This window comes from Pelodiscus sinensis, chromosome 7 (genome assembly GCF_049634645.1).
Source record: "Pelodiscus sinensis isolate JC-2024 chromosome 7, ASM4963464v1, whole genome shotgun sequence".
In the NCBI taxonomy this organism is placed as follows: Eukaryota; Metazoa; Chordata; order Testudines; family Trionychidae; genus Pelodiscus; species Pelodiscus sinensis.
Window position 1 is genome coordinate 71,538,804 of NC_134717.1, and position 26,434 is coordinate 71,565,237.

Genomic DNA, 26,434 nt, shown 5'->3' on the forward strand with positions numbered 1-26,434 from the left:
CCTGGGCAGCAGCGAAACTACTGCGGGTAGAGCGGAGCTCTGGGCCGCAGTGAAGCCGTGGGGCAGGGAGAAAGTAGATGTTCCCCTGCACTGTGGGGAGACCAGAGCCTTGGGTAACAGTGGAGCTACCTGGGGAAAAATGGAGCCCCCAATGCATTGTCCTTCCCTGGTCCTGCAAATTTCCCAGTTCAGGACCACTCAGGTCTTGAGGGTGCCAGACCAGGGAGATACAATCTGTATATTCACTTCAACTAGCTATCACAGGAGTATAATTAGGAAACCAACTGGAATATTCAGGTGATCTTTGCTGTGGTGGAAAAATCAACACAAACTAGAGGTAGGCTTCCCTCTTCAGGGGCCAGCCACTCTCCAGACAGTATGAGATGCAGCTTGAATATTCAGCCTTCAAGAACACAGCCTTAAAGGGAGAGAGAGCTTCAAAAAGTATAGGTTACCAGCAGTATTACCTCTAACATTTCTATTCTTAGGCAGGTTGAATTGTCTTTTAGGCGGATTGAAATTTCTTATGTACAACACCAATATGGAGTTAGTGTATGGATGTGCACCACCAATACAAACAAAACACACACACACACACTTTTTTAAGATCTTTTAAGCAGTCCATATGTGTGGAAGAAAATATATTAAAATAAGTGATAGTTAACAAGGAGCAATGCTTATGATATTTAATATGAAATCAAATAAAAAGAAAATTAACACTACCCTTGGAGTACACGTATCATCATTCTTTCTAACAACTCAAGCTAGTAAATGCACCAAAACACACATTATCCACATATAACTCAGCTTTAAGATGCTAAACAAATCTGAGTCAACTAGAAATAGTATTTGCAAGGAGAACATGACTAAAATACAATATTTACTCACACTGGAAAGGAGAGTAAAAGGCATTCTCTAAGCCTTAAGGCTTATGTAGTTTCTCTGGGGAATGTTTAGGGTCCATGCTGTAAAAACAGATAAAAGTTCTCCTGGCTTGAAACTTTCACCTTGTGTGTCACCAACTCAAAGACTCTGTTAGTCTGTAAGGCTACATCTAGACTGCATTGCTTTTTTGGAATACCAAAAGTACCCCGAAAAAGCAATGCCGTGTCCAAGGAACGTGGCTGCTTTCTCGAATTTTTTTCGAAAGAACGGATGCACTCTTTCACCATCCCTGTAAATCTTGTTCTACGAGGAATAAGGGATGGCTTTAAAGAGCCTTTATTTCACAATTTGGTGTCATGTAGACATCATAAAGCCTTTTTTGAAAGTATATCGAAAAAAGATACACAATTTGCATACAGCAAGTTATGTATCTTTTTCCGATTTAACAGTGCAGTCTAGAGAGAGCCTAACTAAAAAAACAACGAATGGTCCTGCAGCACTTTAGAGACTTAACAAAACTCAAAAGAGTAGAAGTCCCAGAACAAATTAACACCTGGCTTCAGGGTTTGTAGGCAGATGCATGTTTCAAAGAGCTTGCAAATAAGGTTTTATCCTACATAACTAGCATCACACCTAGAAACTTTCTACTTCTGACTCACAAGAGCCAGAACTCTACCACATAGCAAAGATCTGGCCTTAATGCAATACAGTATACCAGTATTAATTATAAACATAAGATTAAAAAAAAACCCAAAACATTAAGATCAGACTTTTAGATATCTGTAATTCTCCAAAAAAATTTGGTTAAAAGAATCTTTTTCTTTCTTACCTTAAGCCATTAACACCTATGTAAACTTTGTTTGAAATGTAATCATGCAAATGTCCTGGCACACCCCTCCCCCCAAGAATCCTCATTCTTCCCCTACCAACCCAGACAGACAGAGAGGACTGCCTGCACCTCACTGTACAGATTCAGTACCAACCTCCTTTTCTCTACCTACTCCTGTGCAATCTGCTCCCTCCATCCCAGGTGGGGGCTGGGATAAAATCTTGCTTTTCAAACTAGCAGGCACCAGCGGTCTGTCCTGTCCTAACTCCCAACTAAAGCACAAATTATCTACCCCTCCCCCACCTAATAGCACAAACTCACTCCCCCCTGCCTTCACTTCACCCCAATGAGAGCACCCATCCACTCCCTCTTTCCCTCATCTGTCCCATGCAGTCAGCCCCTTATCTCCCTCTTCCCAGGAGGCTTGAGAGTGCTGAGTTTTTGCCTTTCTCTCTTCATGCAGACAGGACTCTCCGCCTGTGTGGCAGCTTTGAACCTCTGAGCAGAGCTCAGAAAACAGCTGCGTGGTCACACAGCTGTGCAGCTTAGGTTACCAAGCTAGCCTGGTTAGCTCCTCAAGAGCAGATCAAAGGAGAATTCATCTTCTAATTCTGACAGTGTTGCAGAGTTTTGTATCTGAATGCTCAAGTACATGGAGCATTACCTGAGCTCCTGTCTGAGCCACCCAGTTAGCGGACTTACGTTTTCTTATTTTCTAAATGGCTTTTCCTGGTGGCTATTGGTTTAGAGAATAGTGGAGCTAGCTTATCTGATCTATCTTCGTACTTAGTTTTTCATAACAACACAGTATTCCTTTAAAATTATCCTAGTTTTTGCCCAAAGTCCTGCCCCCTTTAGCTTAAATCAGATGAAAGGATTACAAGGTGAACTGTATTTTAGACCCCTTTTACTCAAAAGGGAGTATACCCCTTAGATGACAGATTTTTGTTACCGTCACCCTCTTTGAGTAGATCCATGTGGCTCTACCACTGTTAGGCTGGGTCTTTCAGCTGCAGCTTTTGTGTTTCATCTGTTTGGCATATGTAAGCCCTTTCCCTTGGCAGCCTGAAAGCAGCTGATGAAAATGGCTTCTTCAAAACATAACCATTATGTATTCACCTCAAAGGTACATTGCATGCAGAGCAAGGGGGCAAGTTCTATATGCAGATTAAGGTTTAGATAGGAGAAATTTTTCTTCTTAAGCACTAGTAAATTCCATTGAGTCTAGTTACTTTTCCTTTTCTGGGTTGGAAGAAGCATTGACTCTCATTCTTCCAACCCCTTCGAGTGTTACGTTCTGAATAACAGTACACTACTAATGTTTTGGGCTGTAGAAAACTCAGCCACTGAAAACAAATGATTCCCTCTAACCACTCTTTTCCCCTTCAGTCGAGATGAGGCAGATACCTATCTAATTGAATTTTCTTAAAAGTTTGTTCTGTTTTCCTAGCTAGGTAGGGATATAGTGTATGTTAGTGGAGAAGTGGGGGGAGAATTAAGGAGTGGGAAGATCATGGTTTCTGATCCTGCTCATCAAAGCAACTGAGGGGGAACAATCCATGGTCTGCCATCTTGAGTGAGCTATAGAAGCCAAAGTGGTGGGATTAACTTTTTCTTTGGCAGTTTTCTTCCATTATAGAACCTTTATGTCAGTTGCTAAAGAGACACTTAATTAGATCCCCTGCTCGTGTGCATATGCTCCATCACAGGGAGAACCTGCAGTCAAGGATACTTGGAGCTATAAGAAAATAAAATATAGGAGGCAGAAACATCTCTAATGTGGGGAGAAGTTGGCTCAACCCCTTAGAGAAACTCTGAAACTTCGGGAATTCAAAATGGCTGTGTGGGAGGAAGGTTCTGAAATTTGAGATTCTGTGATGTATCAGACAATATTATGTAAAATATGATGTGTGATGCAGTGTCATACCTGTTTTCTTTCCTAATATACATGTTAGTGTCCTGCAATAGACTACACCAGGCACACGCTTGATGGAGCTGCATGTCTTCTGAATAGCAATAAATATTTCCCTAGCAGGTAAAACTTTTAGAGGCATTGTCTTTAATTTTGGGGTGAGGGAAGGGTATTTTACATTCAGAAAATTTTGTTCACAAGTGGTACAAATCTGAAACATAATGATTGGTAATACAAATGGTTTCTCATGCAATATTTAGTAGAATAAATTACAATATTGTTCATATGCAATATTACAAAATATGATGAAAAATACTCAGTGTGGCAGCATGTTCACGGTACTATTATTGTAATATATGGGAAAAGGCCCTGCCTTTTAGTTCTGCTCTGCCACCAGCTTTTTAGAGGTAGAACAGAAGGGTTTAAAGAAATATGTTACCAATTCAGTTTAATCAAGTTGAATTTTCCTGAGTGGTACAGGGCACTAGGTCTCCGGTGGTGAAAATCCCATCTCAAAGGAGGGAGGGAGTTGAGTCTAGGTACTATTAGACCTGCTCTGCTGAAAGCCCATAACAAACTAGTGCAGTTCCAAAAGTGGACACTAGTGACTACAAAGTGGCTTGGCCTAAGATTCAGTAATATACAAATTCACTTTCTCAGTTAGTGTCCATGCCAATTTATAGAACCCTGACTGGGAAAATAAAAGCTGTGTTTTCTGGGGAAGATCCTCCATGGAGCCCTGTGGTCCTGCCAGGGAAGGAGTTTGCAGTTTGCATCTTTCTGTGCAAAAAATGGGGAATCTAGTTCCTACCAGTTTAAATTTAAAATTTTGGCAATCTGTGGGAAGAAGCCACAATTGGTTTTTATGTGTATAAATTATGCAGTTTTATGTGTGCAGAGTGAACCAATTTAATATTTTTACTAAATTATTTCAACAATAATGATTACAGTATTTAAATGTTACCAGTCATCCACAAAACCTAACTGCTGGAATTTCATGTGGGATCAATTAATATAGTATAAACAATTAAAAATGTAAATACACGGGTACACATATGTATAACTATATTCAACCTTTAAATTTGTAAAATTGAGTACTCTATAACATTTGACTTAATGCTTATAGGGTTAGCATAAAGGAATCATCTGTAGCCAAACTAGGATCAGTGTGCCGTAGGATTTACAGAATATTTTCCCATGCGTATTTTCATCATCGGCAGATATTTGATGAATATGAAGTAAGTAACTGAGTACTTTTCATTTACTGTTGTTTCTAATGTATTTGCTAAATTATGTTAGACATCGATCTTCTGTAGTTGTGTATACTGTATATATATTTTCTTCTCTTAACATCTTCTTAGATATGCAAGGTACAGCTTGTAGGGAATACATACACATAAGAGTTGTGTGAAGTTTCACATGAATGACTTAGGTCTTCAATCTAAGCGATTTCATGTGGATTTTTAAATTCTGTTTATTATAGTTCTCCTAAATTGGGTAGAAGTTCACTCTACAGAAGCAGAAAGCTTTACAAGAACTTTAATACCATCAATTCAATGACCGTTGTTATGAAAATAGCTTGCTCTTGAGTATTATGGGAAACTCTTAAGATTATTGTAATTGAAAGTAAAGACCTATTTTTTCAATGTATTTTATGCATTTGACAGCACTTATGTACAGCCAGTTATTTTTGTACATCTTTCCTAATTGTTAAAATGTTTTCATCCATTTCTGTATGAAAGTCTGACAGTAAAGTCACATAATCAACAAGGGACTCAGGTTCATGTATAGTACTTGGAACTGCTTTTTTTTTTTTTTTTTTTTACTGACTTAATTTTAGAGTCAGGAGGTGTGAAAGCAAGTAAAAACAGGGTAAGAACTATTATGGGGAGGAGTACAATGGGTTCACATACAACTAGAGCCTGTGGACTATAGTAGCTGCTAAGACAGAACTGGGCAAAATAAGGCCCACAGGCTGCATCCGTCCCACCAAGCCACCAGCTCTGGCCCATGGATGCTGGGGAGAGTCTCAGGCAGGCTCCCCGCTTGCCTTGCTCCACATGCACGCCACTCAGAAATGTGGCTGCAGGGCAGTTTCACTTTAAAAACTGAGCCAGGAGGTGAGGGGGAAGGCTCTAGGAGCTGCTCCTGTCACCAGCACAATCCCATTGGCCAGAAACTGGCCAATGGGAGCTGCCTGTTTCAATAACAGGCAGTCACGAAGCACAAGGAGCTCATAGTTACTCTGAGCACATGGCTGCAGCCTGTGCAGGAATGGGGCAGGCAGGGAGGCTGATTCAGGAATAGGTTGTTGGCTGGTAAGTCTCCTGGCCAGAGCTTGCCTCTGGAATCGCAGCCCCTCCCTTCCTCAACACTCTGCTTCCCACTCCTGCCCCCCCCCACTCCACATACCCAAATCCTTTGCCTCCCTCCTGCACCCATACCCCCTCCCAGATCTAGCACCCCAATCCCTTGCCCCAGATCACAGTCCCCTCCTGCCCTAGCTAACAACCCAAATCCCTGCATCCTTTTTGTACCTCAGTTCCCTAGCCTACGTCACAATCCAACCCTCTGCACTGCAGTCCAGTGCCCCAGGTCACAACTGCCTCCTTCACCCAAAATCCCTCCCTTACCCCAAGCTCCATTCTGCATCTCCCTGCTCCACCCCACATTTCCTCTATTAATATCGTGGAAGAGCGCAGCCCTCAACCACTTGGCTCCCCATAAAAAATTACTGCCCACCCCTGCGCTAAGAAGTGGCTGAGCTTAAAGTTTAATTGGGTTTGGGGGGCGGATTTGGTTACTAAAGTTTAGATGCCTATATACAGCTTTTGTTAGAGCTTTGCATAGTGGACCAGTTGACAGAGTTGTTTATCTGATTTCATGCTTGGCATAGTAGGACTTGAATTTATATCTATTCAGGTGCTTTTAAGATTGAGTTATGAAAATAAAGCTTACATAGGTGCTGTGTCCACTCTTATGAATATAAAAGGGGGAAATAAAACTATTTTGCTAATGGATTTTGTGTGGTATTATTAGATGTAAGCCACCCACTGTTTCTAAAATTTACACTATCAAAAGGACAATTTATTTATGCTCTAGGATTTTTATGATGCATTTCCCACAATTCAGTTTGAAATATTCCTTTCTCGTATGCCATAATGCGTTATATTTTATGTTGGAATTCAAATATTTTTTCCATCCTCAGAATGAAACCTTTTTGTGTCATCGGTTCACTAAATTTGTGATGAAATATAATTTGATGTCCAAGGATAACCTGATTGTGCCAATTTTGGAAGAAGAGGTGCAGAATTCAGTGTCTGGAGAAAGTGAGGCATGATGGGAATTGTGGTACAGAAGGCAACTGAACTGAATACACAATTGACATTATGTACTGTATATATCATTTTAAACACTTCAATCATGTATCCTTATCATAGCTTTGTTTAGTATACTTTTTGTATGCTGTGTGCATTGCCTTTTAATATGGGAAATTCTTTAAGTTATTCATGAACTGTATATTCATCAATGTGGCACTCATGGTTTTTAAATAAAATTAGTATTATCTGTTTATAATACCTGTTAATAAAAGAATTTACAGTTGTGTAAAATTGCTGCTAAACAATCATTGGATCACAATCCTCAAATGTGTCTGATTTAAAATATTAGTGAGACTGTGGTTTCACAGAAGCCATTTTCTAATGAAATAGCAATGTTAGCCGTGGTTCTGAGTTTAATACATATGTTAAATTCAGACTCCTGCAGGAAGGTCTTTGTAATTGTAGCTTACATCTAATTTTTTTTTTTTTTAAATAACTCATTTGTTTCAAAGTTTGCTTCTGCTTTTGGGTGTGCATATATAGTATCCTTGAACATGTATATGCAAATGTTAAACACAACAGTATTAGTAATACCAAATGTATATTTTTGATCTACATGAGAGACAGTTGTGGACTTTCTGGACATAACTTTCTGTAACAGTGAAGGCCTGTATACATCATGGAAGTGATGTGTTGAGTCTTAAGTCCAGGAAAGATTTTTTTTTTTCCTGATGAAAAGTCCTCCACTTTCATTCCTCCCAGAGACTTCTCAACTTTTCTTCTTGCCTATAGTAAGGTACTTAGTGGTTTTATACCTGTGCATATGTATAACAACTGCTTACAGATTATACCTCATCTTATTCATATTACACTACAGAACAATGTAGTAGCATAGTCGTGTTTATAGTCTTAGTGGGGAAAAAAAAGAACTCTAGCCTTGCAATACTTTGATTCATATTGAGAGTATGATTAACAATGTGCTTTCCTCTATTCACCTGGATTGTATCCACTCTTAAGTGAAATACATCCATACATATGTGGAGTGGTTTGCAGATTTGCAATAACTCACAAGTTCCATGAGTGCTACTTAATGGTGTTGAATTATCCACAATTTGATTAGAATTAAATGTTTTAAAGAGTATTCTAGCAGACTTACTGTTAATGATGTACATAAATGAAGAAAATCTAAAAGTACTAGCAGTGTTCTTATATTAAATGGATCTTATTTAGGTAAGGTTAGTTTTGTGGCTTCTTCACATAATAGAGACTTTGTTGTCATCAACCTGTTTAACTATTGAAACAGGTTAAAGTGTTGGCCTTAGTGGGCCAAGCCATTTATCTAAACTATACTTCCTCTTGAAGTTATGCTTACCTGAGAAGTTATGCTAATTTATTTTTGAATAGTAATTTATTCAAAATATACTGAACATGCCTTAAATAGATAAATACAGAATCTTAGAAGTCAAAATATACCCTAAGCTACTGTATCATTTGGATGTAAAGGGAATTTAAACAATGAGAGCATGGAGTGATAAAGATCTTCAAGTTCTGCCACCTTGGGCAGATTGTTTTGTTTTCATTTTTAAAATTATATGTAATGGTCAACAGGGTCACTGCATCAGATACACTCTTAGGGCATGTCTACACAGCACCCTTACCTCAAAATAAGCTATGCAATTTGCGCTATGCAAATTGTGTAACTTAGTTCAAAATCTTAGTTTCAAAATAAAGTGGTATTCTGACAAGTCCTTTAGTCCTCGCGAAATGAGAGTTGCAGGGACGCCGGAATAATGTGCCTGTTATTTCAAAATGTACAGTATTTCAAAATAATGGGTGTGTTTAAAGATGTGGAATTGCTATTTTGGGATACTTCCAGTATCCCGAAATAGCCTCACTCTCTAATAGCCCCAGTGATTAGTTTAAATTACTAAACTTGGATACTTCAGGTTTATCCTATAGAGGTTAAGATGACTTGATATCTTGAAATTTGCACCCAGGGTAATGGATTATACTTTTGAGGTAATAAGATTTAGTTAACTTTGTAACAATCTGCTGTTGCAAGATAGACCACGATATGTTTCTTTTACACGGCCACTTCGACAAGTTTACATTGGCCAAAATGACTGGGACAGGAAAAAAGCTGGTGCTGTTCACTACTTTTGTAAATTTGAAGCTAGTGGAGCACTGCTCAGAACTTCCCCTTCTTTCATGCTTTGAGTTCTAGTAAAAACTTCTGCAACAGTTAACCTTGTCTGTTCTCATTCATATAATATTATGTCATACTGTAAAATTGACTCACTGTACTATCTAAGCTGAATATAAAAGACCTAAGAGAAACACTGCTTATATTTTTCTTGCTACTGTTTTCATGAGTACTGACAGTGTACACACACAAGCCTGAGTGCTACCATAAAACTCTGGCTTGTGTAAGCAAACCATTGATTTGTTCAGTAAATATTTTAATGGTTCCATTTACAAACTTACATTCTTCTTAGAGAGAAACTGAGCTACATTTGTCTTTTGAATTAAGTTGTAATTCTAAGACCCAGAATTAAAAAACTATTTTTACATATCAATATATGTTGCTACATGTTTCTCATTTTTTTTTCCTCCTCCAAGAATGCAACTAACTGGATACTACATGCTTCCTAGAGGAAGTTCTGTGCTCTCCCCTCTCAGGATACAAAATATGGTTGGAGGTCATAATATTCATCATTTAAGAATGTAGAAATGTTGTGATGTACTCACATCTGTTACTCTGAAAAGAGTTTGCATTTATGCCCTGTTTTACTTTAGTACAAGCGTTAAATGATTCTGGAATATCAAGTAAGTGAAGGAAATTCTTTTCATAGATCTTCTCGCTAGGTATTATTAATACAAATACCTAAATAAGTGGCCTGAATATAAGCAAAGAACAGCTTTCAGGTTTTTTCCCAGAGCCATGTATGTCTTCTGATTTGTATTACTTAGCCACAGTAGTTCTGCTAGTCAACAGTAAATGGACGCTAAGATTTTAATTCAAAATACAGTGCTGATTGTCTCAGTCTTGGCAAAGTAAATCAATATTAAAAATCAAAATTCCAACTGTCCTGTCCATTCTATTCACTAGGTAGCAGGAAAATGTTAAAACAGCAACCTGAACTCCTCTTTACTAAGAAGAGCAAATATACAAAATATAAATAAAACGTGACTAGCTTTTGGTAAAGAGTTTAGAAATCTAATCAAAATTTGGCTTTGTTTTATCACCATAAATTGTTAAAGGGAAATATCTCTATATATAACTTGATAAGAGATTTGAACTGTTACTAAGTGGTATAAACTACTGTGGTCTTAAGTAAGGCAAAATAAAACTCTTGGTTGCCTCTAATAATAAAAAACTAGTCACAAATACAAAAAAGGACCTTGACTTTACAAAGAAGCCACTAGAAATCTTATGTATATAAGCACTGCAGAAGGTGCTTAAGGGAATTTTTTCCACTTGCTGAGGTTTTTCCCCCTCAAACTGTTGTAGTGAAAATGAATCTGTTACAGGTATGACACAGACACGAACTATTGTGTTTAGACGCATATATTATCAGAATCCAGATGTAGTGAGAAATTGTATTTGTGGACAGGAAATAATTTAATAATTTGAAAGTGTAAGGTTTTTTAGAAGCTTATGAACCGTCTTACTATATTCAAAATCTCGATTTTTAATGTATTTGTATTTGTTATGGTGTACGGCCTAGGGAACCATTTATAGTTCACACATGTAAAATCAATTTTTTTTAATGCTGTGTAATCAAACTGGTTACTTGATTTTTGTCTGGAGAATTAGTCCATGTGCCAGTAAATAACACTAGCTTGATTCTTAATACAATTTCAGTAATTTTGTAAATACTAGTTCACATAAGAGTACGTCTGTTGCAAATCTAGTGAAGATATAAAAGAGACACTGGAGTATGAATATGAAAAAAACAGTGTCTTGCCACTACACTTAGTCATTCTGATTAGATTTGTAAAGCAACAAGAACTGTCTCCCATTTCGAGAAAGACACTGGCTGTAGTATTTATAAGGAGTGGGTATTAAATAATTATATATGAATGAACATTAAAATGCATTAAGGTATTATGCCTAATAAGTATTCTCAAACAGTACTATATATCCTTCTCTATCAAGGCAGCTTAGGTTTTAAAGACAAATTACAGACTGCTGTAGACCTGTGGTTGCAAGTTACATAGCTCTATTCAGCATTATAAAGGACACTGTAAACTTAATCATAGTAATACTGATGACCAGCACTTTTACTATTATTTCTGTTTGTAATGTCCCCAAACCCTCTCACTAGATGAGGACTTAAGTTCTTGTTTTATATACTTTTTTGAAGTTAGGGGACAGAAGTCCAATGCCTTTTTATTTCACCACTTTACTCCTATATGATCATAGTTTGAAGGTTGCACCACCACCTACAGCAGCACAGAAGTAAGGGTAGCAGTACTACAGCCCTCCTCCCATAGCCTTGTGACACTGTCCACACACACACACGCATGCAACCCTCTTTGGGTCAGGATTCCTACAGTTAGAATACTGTGAAATTTCAGATTTAAATAGTTAAAATCATGACATTTATGATTTTTAAGATCCCATGACTGAAATTGATCAAATTGGACCATGAATTTGGTAGGGGCCGACTTATGGGTTAAAGCAGGCCTGGGCAAAATAAGACCTGCGGGCTGGATCCGGCCTGCCAAGTCACCGGGTCTGGCCCACGGAGGCAGTGGGGAGCCCCAGGCAGGCTCCTCTGCTTGCCCTGCACACAACTCAGAAATGTGGCTGCAGGGTACTTTCTCTTTGAGTCTGAAGGGGAGGTGGGAAGACTCAGACGCTGCTCCCACCCAAGCACAATCCCATTGGCAGGTTTCTGGACAGACACTAGCCAATGGGAACTGCCTGTTTGAATAACAGGCAGCCACAAAGCACAACCCTCTTGTTCACTAATCAAGCACATGGCTGAGCAGGCAGAAACATTTTTAGCTCTGCAAGCCTTTAGCTCTGCAGGCAGGCAGGCAGGCTGGTAAGGCTCCTGCCAAGAACCTGCCTCTGGCACCTCGGTTCCTCCCTTCCCCAACCCTCTGCCTCACACTCCTGTCCCTCTACTCTGCCTGCTCCCATAACCCCTCCCAGATCTGGCACCCCATCTCCTGCCTGAGATCACAATCCCCTCCTACCGTAGGTCACGTTCCAAAACCCTGCACCCCTGTTCCCTGCCCTAGGTCACAACTACCTCCTTCACCCAAACTCCCTCCCAGATGCCATTCTCCCTTTTGCAACCTAATCCTTTACCCCAAGCTCCCTTCCGCACCCCCAGGACCTGCAGCTCATCCATTAATAACATGGAAGAGTACGGCCCTCGACCACTTTCAAAAATCTTTGGAGTGGCCCTCCGTCAAAAATTTTGGCCAACCCAAGTTAAATGCTCAATGTTATTCGCTGAAACAACATCTGCAACTTTTGTATTTATGAAACGGCATGGGTATGCACAAATCAAGTAGTTACACATTTAACTATACCATTCACAAATGCTTGCAGTGAGCTCTAGCTATGCAATCACAGCTGCAAAACATGGCTTTTAACTTGAGATTATTATTCTCTCTGAACAATGATTGTTTTAAATAATGTGTGAATTAAGTCTTTATGAAAACTTGTTTAGGGACATCAAAGTCCTCTATTTGTTCCAGTATGATGTACAGACACCTGCAGGTCAGATGCCTGTTGCCTAGCAATATTTCAGCCCTGACTATGTGGGGTCACTTTCTACACTGAGAAGATAATTCGGGCTCTGTGTGCATGCAATACTTGCATTTCTTCTGAAACTGCCAACAAGATTCCCAAATAGCTCTATATCTGACAATTTTTTTTTTTTTGGTGTGGCACATTAATTGGGAGCTGCTATATAAGCATTATCCTATACAATACTTTTCAGCCACGTATCTCAGGAGACGATGTGGAGGAACATGAAGCTCCAGTGAGTTTGCTTCCTTTACTGTCTCCCTTACACACCTGGGCTATGTCTACACTGGCGGCTTCTTGCGCAAGAACATCTTGCGCAAGGGTCCTTGTTCAAGAAGTCTTTCGCAAGAAAACGTCCACACTGCCATATGCAAGCTGTGCTTTTGTGCAAGAGCGCCCATGGCAGTGTAGACGCTCTCTTGCGCAAGAAAGCTCTGATGGCCATTTTAGCCATAGGGCTTTCTTGTGCAAGAAATCCCTGCCGAGCGTCCACACTGCCCTCTTGCATAAGGGCGCCCGCACAAGAGGGCTTACACCTGTTAAAAAAGAGCGTAGATCTTGCGCAAGAAGCCCTCTCTTACACGCCGTACTGTACATTTCCTTGCGCAAGAGCGTGCAGGCAGTGTGGACGCGCTGCGGATTCTTGCGCAAGAACGGCCATACTTGCGCAAGAAGCTGCTAATGTAGACATAGCCCTGATGTCTGGCATAAGAAGATCCTGCTACTTTATTTGTAGGTAGGGACAAAATGAGTTTCTGTGGTCATAAGGGCTTCTTGTCCTTCAACTTTCCTTGAGGAAAGCAAATGCTCTGATTTCTATTATTGGCCATTCTCTCACCCAGCTCCTCCCTGAGCAGGTTTCTACCAGATTATTTTGAGGCACCTTTGCAAATAATTATCCACTGTTCAGGACATAAGGCATTTGGCCACTGAATACACTCGACGGGCTTATGGTGCCAGTTTTCCAGAGTCCATAGAATCATAGAATAATAGGACTGGAAGGGACCTCAAGAGGTCATCGAGTCCAGCCCCCCGCCCTCAAGGCAGGACCAAGCTCCGTCTACACCATCCCTGACAGATGTCTATCTAACCTGTTCTTAAATATCTCCAGAGAGGGAGATTCCACCACCTCCCTTGGCAATTTATTCCAATATTTGACCACCCTGACAGTTAGGAATTTTTTCCTAATGTCCAATCTAAACCTCCCCTGCTGCACTTTAAGGCCCATGGATCCACACATAATGGCTGTAACTAGGGTTATTTCCCTTATTACTGACTTGAATTCATCTCCGTTTTGGAGTGCATTAGGCCAGTGTGGGTCTAAGTCCCTCTCTAGTAAGTGTGTCCTCCATGTTCCTGCTACCAGGATTTCTTGGGAGAAAAGCTGTATGCAGAACGGCAACTGCTGCATGAACTCCAGAGGAAAGTGGGAGAACAGAACCTTCTAGACTTTCAGGGATTGCTGACTGAACCATTGCCTGTTTCTCCTTAGACACCTCTTCAAAGAATGAGCATAAGACTGGTGAATTTTCTGTCTTTGTGTTGGATGGGGAGGCACTCCGTATGCTGCCTGTGCTGCAAGCATGGCCCAGGCAGCTCCCATTGCCTGGCTTCTGGCCAATGGGAGCTGCGAGATTGTTCTGGGGGCAGGGACAGCATATGAAGTGCCCCCCCCATGGGGCACATGGTGTGCAGTGACGTACCTGGCCCCCGCAGCCAGCCACTTTAAATGGCATGTGAGGGCATGGCAGGCAGGGAGCCTGCCCAAGTATCTTGCTGGGCCGCGGGCGGGTGGTGGCCCGGATTTGAAGGTTGGGTGGGCTAGATCGGGCGCATGGGCCATATTTTGCCCCCTCTGAGCCCGATGAAGAGTGAAAAAGGCCAGACCCAATCCTGAGCCTCATGGATATGTCTAAACTCCATTTGGCTTTTTCGAGGAAGGGTGCAACCCAATTGCTTAGATTAGGGATTGGGATTCAGAATGAGTTTGCACCTGGTCTTTGCTTTATGGGACCAGCAAACCGACAAAAAGAAACGCATTGGTTTTTGAAGTCTTCACTTAGAGCCTGTTTCACTCGCAAAATGTAAGTCAGCGGTGAGTGTAAAAGTCACCAGGCTTGTTGCACTTTGTTGGTGCCCAGAGGAAGCCTGACAGACGCACTTAGATGTGTTCTGTACACTCGGTGCTACAGCGGTATCAATGTGCTTCTGGCACAGCAGCCAAAAGGTCACTTTACAGCTGTCTGATTTGTCATGGCCACCTACGCTCGAGCTGCAAGAGGGAAAATTTGCCAGAGGCCATGTTTATTTAATCTCAGTTCCCAACATGCCTGAGCTCCTATGTAATTGCACCCTAGAATGAAGTTAAATAAAGGGTCCAATCATCAGCTGCTTAAAATGCCTGCCTGCCTGCTGGCATGGGTTCAGCTGTAGTAGCTCGCCTATTTAGTAGAGCAGTCGTGCCAAAAGCTTGACAAGACTTTCATTCTTCACTGGTTCTTCCTTAACACTCTAGTGTTAACTTGAGGGGGGCCCAACTCACAGGTCTCGAACCAAACTTAATAGTAGGATGAATTCCCTTATGCTGAATACAGGACTCTTGGGAAAATGACTCGTATTCAGGCGAGTTCAATGGCAATCAGAACTAGGCAGCAGAATTGCTCAAATTAACATCAAGTTGGCTGAGGCCCTGTTAAAGAAACACTGCGTAGCTGGAGTCTTTTTATTTACCTTCCTTAGGGTTTGCATGGGGAGAGGTGACGCACACACGAGCCTGTGCATCTCTCTCATATGGGGATGGGCACAACCTGATCCACCCCTCCCTACTCAGAGTTCGTCTCCCTACTCAGAGTTCGTCTCCCTTTGTAGACGGAGCTTGGTCCTGCCTTGAGGGCGGGGGGCTGGACTCGATGACCTCTCGAGGTCCCTTCCAGTCCTATTATTCTATGATTCTATGATTCTACCTGGCTGGTCCCCTGTGATGGACCTGCCTCTCCTGCTACTGCATCTTTTCAAGGCAACATGCGGGGGGCACACGCAGATACCTGACTTCCCACCAGAACATGACAACAGCCCTTCGGCACCATGAGGCAGGGAAAGGGTGGGAGCTACTTCCAGCTTCAGGAGGGTGGGGACAGGGGTAGGGATGTCCTAGCCTGTGTTTTTCCAGCCGTCTTTTCTTTCCTCCTCTACCCCTCTCCTGCTCCCTGTGGCTAGAAGCAGCTTGTCCTTCCTGCTCGCACAGGGAAGAAAGTCAGCTAACACCTTCAAGCTGCTACTGGCCACCAACAAAACCCAGCTGCCTATTGGCTCCAGCGTAGACAGGAAAGGGTTGAACCCTAAGGAGGAATTGAGCAGCAGGGACCAGGGAACCTGGCTGCAGGGGCTTCAACAGAGTTGGCTCAGTAGTGGGACAGAGGACAGCGCAGCCCCACGCTGTCTAAGGGACAGAGCAGCTCAGCACTCCTGGGGGCAGGACCTAGGGCGGGGGCAGCATGTGAAGAGGGTGCTAAGCGACCTTGCCCGGGGACCTGCAGGGTCCAGTTGCAAACAGGTTGCAAATAGCTTCCTCCTTGCCACTCCAGAGCCTACCTGAGAGGCGGAGAAGCTCCCCATGCCAGAGTTGTGTGGGGCTTTGGCACATGCAGGCTTGGCTCCTCCTGGCCAGCGCCCTGGGCCACAGGGTCTTGAGCCTTCCCTGGGTGCCAGCCCAGCCAGAGGTGGGGGTGGGCGGAAAGGAAAGAGCCTGCCAGCTGGGCTGTTAGTGAGCTGAATGGTTTGATCAGGGGCTGGTTCTACAGTACTGGGAGCAGGATGCACCCCGGGGGGCACTAGTACTGATGGGAAGAACGAGAAAAAATACGGACAATTTGCCCATTTTTAAAAAAACCCCTTTTGCCCATGAGCCGTTCAGTCATTCTGAGAAAGAACGGCTCTTACGCAAAAGGGGTTTTTTGCACAAAAAGGCACCATCTACACAACGCTTTTTTGCACAAAAACGTCTTGCTCAAAAGGGAAAGGAAGAAGGAATGCAAATGAGTGTGACATATGCAAATGAGCACTCCATTTGCATCTGCACTTCCACAAGAGACTCATGGTGTAGATGTAGCCTAGCAGTAGTGTAAGAGTACACAATGGTTCTCTGCATTTGCTGTATTTCTACACAACTCCATTGAGCTATTGACTGGCTATTAGGACATGCTGCTTCATGCATCAGATTTAAGTTTGGCCCAGAACAGTTTGCTGACCTAGACTATGCAAACAGTGCTTCTGTGATTGGGGAGAAGGCCCAATTTGTCCTGTCCCTAGAGGTCTCCAAGTCATGACCTGTACTATGGAGGAGAACATCTCCTGGCAGAAAATTAAGGCCCAGTTCTTCAGAGGAGAATCCACAGAGCAGGTGGGGTCAAGTACTGTGGAGAGCATGGACAGCTCATCTACCTAAGCTGCAAATAAAATTCAAATGGCAGCAGAAGAGCAGATATTCTTCTACTAATAGGTCTAGATGCTTCCTGCGTCCTTTGTCTCAGCTGAGGCAAAGTTCAGGGTCTGTAAAACCTTTGTATTACCTATACTGCTGTACGGGACCCTCTTACGGGCAGACGGAGCAGCTCGAGGCATTCTGTATGTATTCCCAGTGACAAACCCTGGCTGCGTCTAGACTGGCATGATTTTCCGCAAATGCTTTTAACAGAAAAGTTTTTCCGTTAAAAGCATTTGCGGAAAAGAGCGTCTAGATTGGCACGGACACTTTTGCGCAAAAGCACTTTTTGCGGAAAAGCGTCCGTGCCAATCTAGACACGGTTTTGCGTAAGAAAGCCCCGATCGCCATTTTCACCATCGGGGCTTTTTTGCGCAAAACACTTTTTAGCTGTCTACACTGGCCCTCTTGCGCAAATACATTTGCACAAGAGGGCTTTTTCCCTTACGGGAGCAGCATAGTATTTGCGCAAGAACACTGACAATCTTACATTAGATCGTCAGTGTTCTTGCGCAAATTCAAGCGGCCAGTGTAGACAGCCGGCAAGTTTTTCCGCAAAAGCGCTTGCTTTGGAGGATAAACTTTCCAGTCTAGACGCAGCCCATGAGTATAAAGTGGTTTGACTTTGTGTAAAACATCATGACCTCAAAGAGCTGGTCTTCCTTCAGTCGCTCATTATATTCAAAAGCGGTCTGGTGGCCAAGATGGCCATAAATATCCCAGCACACCAGGCTCTCAACTCCTCCCCTGATGCATAGAGAGTTGCATGCCTTGCCCTTAAGAGGTGTGCCACCTGTGGCGTCTCCCCAGAGATTTGTGGATTCACAAGACTGTGTCAGATATGGGATTTTCACTACCTGATTCCTGGTGCAACGCCATCAGCTGTGAGCACTCTGATTGGTGCAACAGGTCTTAGGAGGCGATGTGTGATTGATTGACTGATCTATTACTTTCCTCACGTTCCTCTATTCTAAGTGTGGTCTCTGTATCAGCAACCAGTTCCCTTTGTATATGGAGGCCATAATTACATTTTTGGTTGTTATACCACAGTGCAAGTTTACCGCTGATTTGCTGTTCACCACTCCCTTTCAATATACCTGCTCTCCCAACAATATCTGCACACGTTATTCCCTTTCCCCTCCAGGTATACTAGCTGGCCTTTGTCTAGCCTGAATCTCCATCCATATTTCAGAAATTTCTAGGTCTCATGTTATTTCTCTATCCTGGGTAGCTATCCCAAAATCTAACATATTGTTCATTCCCCTCTTCTAGGTTACTAGGAGCTCAGTCTTGGGAAGTACTGCTTGTTCTCTATATCCCATGAAGTCAATGCGGGTTAAGGGCAGTCAGTACCACTTCATAGGGGTTAGACACTAATATATTCTTACCGGATCCAACTGAATTCTTAGCTGAATCCCACTATGCACATTACCCCAAATGCCATCCTTTGGCATTTATTATTCATTTATCTTAATGTTTTTTCAGACTGTTCATTTTCAGTGCAAGTGCTCATGAAGAATCCACATGAATTAATATCCCAACCAAAATTTCACAGGACAGAGTGTAATATTTTAACTTTTAGTAAAGATTTAACAGCTACTTTATTCAGTAAGCCTCCAATCCTGCAATGAGCTGTGAAACTCACTGCTGTCTCAGGGCCCAATTTTGTCAAAAATTGCAATCAAGTTTGATGCAGTTTTCCCTTGTAAATTTATGCAGATTGTTCATAGTTTAATTATCATCTCATTTTGTACATCCTCTCACCAACATTTCTTCTATCTTACTAAGAACCAAAGAGAGACTTACCAGAAGTAATTACTTGGACCGTTCCTTTCCCTTCCTTTTCTGAATACGAGTACCAAATTGTTTCCAGGTCTGTTTCTCCTACAGCTTCAGAAATAATTGTTATCAGTTTGATAAGTTTTTTAGCCAATTTCATTTTGCCTTAGAAGAGATATAATGAGAATCTGTGGATAGGTATATCATTTTCTAAGCAGTCCACATAGCTGCCTTTTATCAGTAGTTATTTAGAATGTTTTAATTACTTTCAAATTGTCTGTACTACTTTATATTTGGTTCAAAATAGATTGGAAAAAAGCAGTTCTGTAGCTCAGCTGAATGAAGGCCACAAACGCGTTTTGTAATGGTTGCCAAGCAGCAGTAGATTTGGATTGCTGCTGAACTGGCAAATTGGGGCCCAGTCCTGCAAGATGCTGGGTGACTTAGTGTTAGTGTAGTGTGAGTTGAGGGTGTGCAAAACTTGGCAGGGCAGTGTTCTGAGAGGTGAAAGGCTCTGTGTCTCATTACCAATCCCCATCAGAGCTGCTTTTCTTCAATTTGGCCACCAGACAAGTTACTGCTTTTCCTTAAGGAACAATTTTGATCCTTCAGGCTGTTCTGTACTATCAATCTTTTATTCTGTATTTTATTTCCTTTAGATGAACACCACCTGCCCTGCTGTCTGACTGTATTTAAGTTTCTGATGTTCCTTAATGCCAACTTTTGAAATGGCAGTCTCTCTTAAGTGACCTCAGTTCTGTGAAGGAATTTATAGGCAGAGGGTGAAAAATTATGAAGGCCCTAAAGTTTGTTGGTTACATGGCAAAATAAAATAAAAAGCTCTAGTATACAGAGTGAGCATTCTGGGAAAATCAGGTCTGAGTTAATGGTATGTATACTAGGTCTCCTGCAGCGGGGGGAGAATAAATTAATGTGTCATCTATTAGATGAGTGAAATCCAAAAGTGCTGGGCCTCAGTACAGCTAGATAGTTCCTGAGTATAAGAATAAGTGTATGGGAGACTGGCTACAGCTTCACTATTTATCAAAAGGGTTTATAGAACTGGGAAAGGATTCACAGAAGCTGCTAAAATATTAAAATCTGATTATGACTATTGAAGGCTACATCTAGACAGTGGCGCTATTTCAGGATACCAGAAGTATTCCGAAATAGCAATTCTCTGTCTTTAAACGTGCTCGTTATTTTGAAATATAGTTCAAAATAACAGGCGCAATATTCCGGCGTCCCTACAACCCTTGTTCCACGAGGTTTAAGGGACTTGTCGGAATAGCGCTTTATTTCAAAATTTGGTGCTGTGTAGACAGCACCAAATTTTGAAATAAGCTATTTTAAAATTACCTCGAAATAAGCTACACAATTTGCTTAGCGCAAATTTTGTAGCTTATTTTGAGGTAAGGGTGCAGTGTAGATGCACCCTAAGGGACAAAGACAGATCTAAGGTTAAAGCTTCCAGGGAATGAGGAGGAAAACAGAGATAATCAGATTTTATTTTTACTGACTTTCAAGGTGTGGCTTATTTCGCAGTTAACAAAGAAACCAACAAACCCCTGTCTTTCTAAAAGTGGGACTGTGCTAAAAAGCACTCTTACTGGACAAACCACACATATCTTTTGAAAAAAACCCTTGCCCCAACATGTAAGTGGCGGGAATCTAGCAAAAAGACTTTTGAGAGTATGGGGGAAAATCCTTAATTTATGCAGATGGGCAAGACAATTTTTTATTTACATTGCTTATCTGAGATCCCAACTGCTGATCTCAGAGACAAATTTGTTCTAAATTAACGTATGTTATATTATTTTTTGCTCTTTTTCTGAAATGTACATATTTAACTTCACCAAGAAAGAAAAAACTGTACTTACTTTAATGGTCTTTAGTGATAACTTGTTATTTGAAGTTGAAGTTAAATTTTAAGTTCTCTGTATAGAACTAACTGCCATTAACTATTCAACATTGGGATACAGGTTAACCCTCTCCCCTGAAAAGTAGATGTACTAGAGTTTTTATAACTTGAAAAAAATCTTTAAGTTTGCATGTTACAAAGTTCTTGGTATACTGTAATGATACATTTGCCGATTTCCTTTGTATGTGTGCATGCTTGCGTGCGTGGATTTTAGCTGCTTATGCAGATCTGACTGTTGCAGTCTCTCTCTCAGGATTTATTGTATGTTAACTATCTTTTAATGGCATTTTTATTTCTGGTTACCCAGTCAAGCATTCAAAAGTTAGGAGATGCCAGATTTATGTTAACTATCCCCTTGTGTACTGATTGAAGCAGGGGTCCCACAGAAAAATAGCATGTGATCACACAAGACTTGATCACCAAGGAGCCAAGTGAGGGTTGCATAAATTTGGTATATACTAACCTGCAAGTGCTTGACTTTGCAACCGAAACCTAAAGTACTTGACTTTCCTTTAATCTAATTTTAAAGGAAAAAAAATAAAACCTTTCTATGTAAAACTGAAAGAACTCCTACACCCCCCATTCCAGCATCGTCATCGTCATTGGAAGGTTGAATTGTCAATAATGTAAAACAAACCTGAGATTCAGGACTAATGATGTTACCTGATTGCAGAAGAAGGCTTCATCCCAAAGGAGGATTGGGTCACTGGCACTATGTGCTGGAGTCGTGGAAGCAGTTGAGATGTTTGACTTAGATCTCTGCTCCTCCTTTGGGAGATAGCATCCTATCCAAAAATGGGATAAGATGCTACAGTAATAGGTTGGGTCTGTGTGGCTGAGGACATAGGGGGAGCCCCCTCTAAGCTCTTCCACCAAACACCACTACGATAGCCACACTGGCTGTTCCCAGCATACCCAGTTGTGTGTGCTGCTGTCGAATGAATTTAGCTCTTAAATCTTTCAAATTCAATTATTATTTTGACACGTTGTCAACATTTTCCTGAGGAATTCAAGAGAGAGAGGGAGAGACGGGAAAGGGCAATTTTAACCATTGATAATTCAGCCAAACCTGAATGGAATTTCATGGGACAAGTAAAGGCACATCTCTAATCCTGAAAGGCACATCTCTGCAAATTTTAAGAGGCCTTGTAGTTTCTCAGAACAACTAAACAAATCATCCATAATCTTCTACAACAGAAAAAGTGTCAGGCATCCTAAATGAAGGGGCTGTTACCAGCTCCTAAAATTTCATCCTCTAGTGAGTGTTATTATTGGGATTTTCTGTAAAAGCAAAACAAACAAAAAACTCTAGTGATAGAAATGTAGCCGTGTTAGTCTGGGGTAGTTGAAGCAAAATGCAGGACAATGTAGCACTTTAAAGACTAACAAGATGGTTTATTAAAAAACTCTAGGGAATTGAATTGAGCCAAAACAGCATCAAGCCTTTCCCTGATTCAGTATTGCTTATTACACAGGAATAATGTAAACATGTTATCACCACCCTGCTGTCCCATGAGGATCCCACTGTTCTCCTGACTGTACACTGTGAAATTCACTATCTTACCACTCTAGGCCAAAAGTCCCTTGGCAGTCAATTAATACTGTTCTCTCCATTGCTGATCTCCACGCTAGCAAGAGAACACAATGGCTGCCTTTGACGTACAGATATTCTATTGGAATATAGGCACTTCCATGGAGATGTACATGGGCTAAAACAAGAGTGGGAGTTTATCTAATGCAGTGTGTATGCAAAGTAGCTAAAGAAAGAGAAGGGTCAGTTAAGCATGGCCTTCTTTCCAGCCAGTCGTAAAAGAACCTTGACTGTCTTATTTACAGCACTGTGTCATTCTTTTTTTGTCCAAACCTGTTCCCATCATCTTAACTGAAATTAGTGATCGATTACTGATTGATCCTGTTAATCAAATGCCTTGTGAATATGCATGTCGCAGGTTGTGGTTATGTGCATAACTATGTTAGGATAATGCAAATTTTAATTGCAATCACCTTTATCATCAGCACAGGCATTTCTCTTTGGCTTCCCCCATTTTCCATTCTTTTCCTCATTTAAAATGTTGGCATTCTCTATTATTTAAATAGCAACTTTCTAGAGGCAATGACTGAATTACGATACTAGCCTAAAGGGCCCACTATTGATCAAAATAAAGAATGAAAACTGTTAATTTATTTTGATACTAATGACTTGGTTCCAGATGTTTTTAATAAGCTAAATGGCTGATCAAGTTAGGCAGTGACTGAATAAAGTATTATTGCAATACGGCTGCAGAAAAATCATTATTAACACCTTTCCAACACAGTTACATTAATATTAGAGTCTCTCAGTACCAAAGCCACTTGAACTACTCTCCTTGAAGGTACTGATCCAGAATAATTCTCATAATTATCACTGAAAGCAAGAATTTTCTAGCCAGGAACTTGATGAACAGATGAATACATTTTACACATGCTGATACATGTATTCAGTTGAGACATAGCTTTTATGTTTTCATATATGAGCTATATACAAGCAGCATTACAGTGCACCTATAATCTTATTGTAACACTCTTTGCACAGCCTTCCAAATGTTCGGTTTCCATTAACTGGTAAGGAAATACTTAGCTATGCTCACTGTGCCCTTGGAAGCCAATGGGTCGACCCCATACAGCTCCTGCACGTTCCCATTGCCCTTGGTTCTAACTGCATGCGCATATGCAAGTTGGAATGGGGGTTTGAGTGGTAGGTACATTCTCCAGTACTCCAGTCAGACTAAAAGTGCAGCTCTGTCTAAGAGATTCTTGATTTAAGCAAGGCAAAACCTGAAAATCACAATTAAGCCTTAAAAGAACTGTCAAGTACTTTAGAGTTAATTTTTTAAAATCCTCCAATACTTGCGATACTCTTTTAGAAAAGTATTCCTCTACATTCCCTCTGTATTTCCCTCTACCTGTGGAAAGCACTGTTTCCCACTCCCCTCCCTTACAGCACAAGTCAGAATTGATCTGCCAAGTTTGCTTTCCTGTAGTTTACAAGTGTCATCAAGAATATCATTCATGAAGTTAGCAGAATTTTACAAATGTATGTTCCATTAAGAACAGACATAAACCCAAGGTATTTTACAGTAGTAGTAATATTTTCTATCTGTATAACTCTAGAAAGAAGCAAAAGATATATAAACTTGTATCTGAGAAAACCAAAGGGTTATACGAATGAATATAAAGTAATGTAGTAAATTCAGTCTTTACATTTGTTTTAAATATTTACAGTTCCCTCCAAAGCAGTTACTTACTTGGTCACATACAAGTGACCTGAGTGACTCCATCTTCCTGCTCAAACTGTCCATCATCCAGTTCCCTTAGCACACTATCACTACTGTTGAATCCTGAGAAGCTTTCATATTGGGTAGATCCCTCCTTATTCCAACATTGTTTAGAAGGAGACAGATGAAACTCATCATGTGGATGTCTACTTTCAGCCGGGTGAGACACAGCTGTGTCTAATCCAATACTTCTACTAGAAATTTTGCCTTTCTCCTCACTTCTGAGTTGCCTTGTGGATTTCTTCTGAAACAAAAGAGGCATTTGAGCATTGAGTTAAACAGAGTACAGGCAAAAACTGAGTTAGAAAAGACTGAGTTCCGTAACTGGTGTTCTTCAAGATGTGTTGCTCATGTCCATTCAACATAGGTGTGTGTGCTCGCCACATGCACTGGTGCCAGAAGTTTTCCCCTCAGCAGTACCTATAGGAGCTTGTGTCTTAGCACCGTCTGGAGTGGTGCACACATGTCATGCTATAGAGGATGGTCCCAGGCCCCTCCCTCCTCAGTTCCCTTTTGCCAAAAGAACTCAAAGAATTCTGACAGTGGGGATGGAGGGCGGGAAGCTAAATGAGCAACACATATCGAAGAACACAAGCTACAGAACAGATAACTGTCTTTTCTTCTTCTTTAAGTGCTTGCTCATGTCCATTCAACATAGGTGACTGTTAGCAGTGTCTGTGGATGCGGCTAGGAGATTCAAGAGCATGCAGACTGCAACATTGTTCTCCCAAAGGCCGCATTGCCTCTTGCACGATGCGTGATTGCATAGTCGTCTGTGAAAGTGTGCACCGAAGACCATGTTGCCTCTCGACAGATCTCATTCGCCAAGAAGGCTGCTAATGAGGCCTGAGCCCTAGTGAATGAGCCTTGAGCCAATCTAGGCCTGGGATGCCTGCTAGGTCATAACACATGTGGATGCAGGTGGTAATCCATCTGGATATTTTTGGGTGGCAATAATTTTTTGGGGGATGATCCTTCATTTTTTCTGCATAAGCCACAAATAGCTATGTGGACTTACAGAAGGGGTTTGTTCTCTCCAAGTAGAATGCCAATCCCCTCCTGACATCCAAAATGTGCAGACGTTGCTCCTTATTGGATGCATGAGGCTTCGGGTAAAAGATGGGAAGGAAGATGTCTTGCTCATGGGGAACACTGAGATCACTTTTGACAGAAAAGCTGGGTGTGGCCTCAGCTGCACCTTATCTATAAAGAGGACTGTGTACGGTGGCGCCTATGTTAGTGCTCGTAGCTTGGAGACCCTCTTGGCTGATGTAATGGCCACTAGGTAGGTCACCTTCTTAGACAGCAGCCAAAGGGGGCAAGTGGCCAACGGCTCTGGAGGTCTAGTGAGCCTAGCAAGAACCAGGCTGAGATCCCATTGTGGGAGTGGGGCAGGTGCCTGTGGAAAAACCTTTTCCAGACCCTTCTGAAAGTGATGCATGAGGTCATGTGAGAAAACTGAGTGCCCCTGGATCTGCGGATGGAAGGCTGAGATAGCTGCTAGATGGAGGCCAGCGCAAGACTCTCCTGCCTCAGAGCTAAGAGGTACTCCAGGAGCCGTTGAAGTGGAGCATCTGTGGGAACGACTTGCTCTACTGTACTGCTACTGCCGCTGAGCGTGTGCCTCCACAGGTCTGCACTCAAAGGTAGAGGGTGCCGGGGACTTGGCATGATGTCGTGGTGAGACCCAGTGGGGCTATGAAAGGCCCTCTTATCCAGCCACATGGGAGAGCACGAGCGTCGAATACTCAGTGAGTAGTTAGCTGCATCTTCCTCCCTATGTCTGAGCCCATTTGGTCCCGTCGATGACAGCACTGGCATGGAGAGTATGTTCTGCATCTCCTGAAAGGCTTCTGATGTGGAGTAGGGCTGCACACTGACATTATGAGTAGCGACTGAGGTAGACTGTCCATGGTGGGGTTCGATGGACAGTCCCCTTTAGCTTTCCCCGTGTGGTTGGGGGAGTTATCTTTGGCTGACTTCTTAGCCCTCTTTGACTGGGCCAAAGATGCCCGGTGCCATGTGGACAGCGCCAGCGGTGCACCTTGCACCAAAGCTGCGGTACTTGGTGCCAAATCGGAGTATAGCTCCTGTTGCACTAATGCAGACTCCATTAGAAGCATCTTTAAATGAATGCCACCTTCTTTTATGGTCCTGAGGTGAAGAGAAGTGCAAATCCTGCATTTAGAAGAGCTGTGGGATTCACCCAAACAAGGAAGGCAAT

General features: G+C 41.8%; 2 protein-coding genes across 10 annotated transcripts in view; one reads left to right on the forward strand and one right to left on the reverse strand.

Moving 5' to 3' along the window:
• The window catches only part of LOC102449433 (MOB-like protein phocein), a 35,981-nt gene extending 26,457 nt beyond the window's left edge, over positions 1-9,524 (forward strand). For both annotated transcript variants that reach the window (XM_075934256.1, XM_075934253.1), the window contains 3 exons: positions 3,670-3,749; positions 4,753-4,864; positions 6,835-9,524. In XM_075934256.1, coding sequence (XP_075790371.1) covers positions 3,670-3,749; positions 4,753-4,864; positions 6,835-6,966 — 324 coding nt within the window. In that variant the 3' untranslated portion in view covers positions 6,967-9,524. The remainder of the gene's footprint in view (positions 1-3,669; positions 3,750-4,752; positions 4,865-6,834) is intronic.
• RFTN2 (raftlin family member 2) overlaps positions 1-26,434 on the reverse strand; it is an 85,477-nt gene that overhangs the window by 1,621 nt on the left and 57,422 nt on the right. For 2 of the 8 annotated variants that reach the window (XM_006117920.4, XM_025182036.2), the window contains exon 10: positions 259-24,454. In XM_006117920.4, the coding sequence (XP_006117982.2) occupies positions 24,185-24,454 (270 nt within the window). In that variant the 3' untranslated portion in view covers positions 259-24,184. Of the gene's footprint in view, positions 1-258; positions 24,455-26,434 lie in introns of those variants that run through there. The other 6 variants (XR_003088305.2, XM_006117921.3, XR_012905399.1 and 3 more) reach the window with 6 other exon arrangements.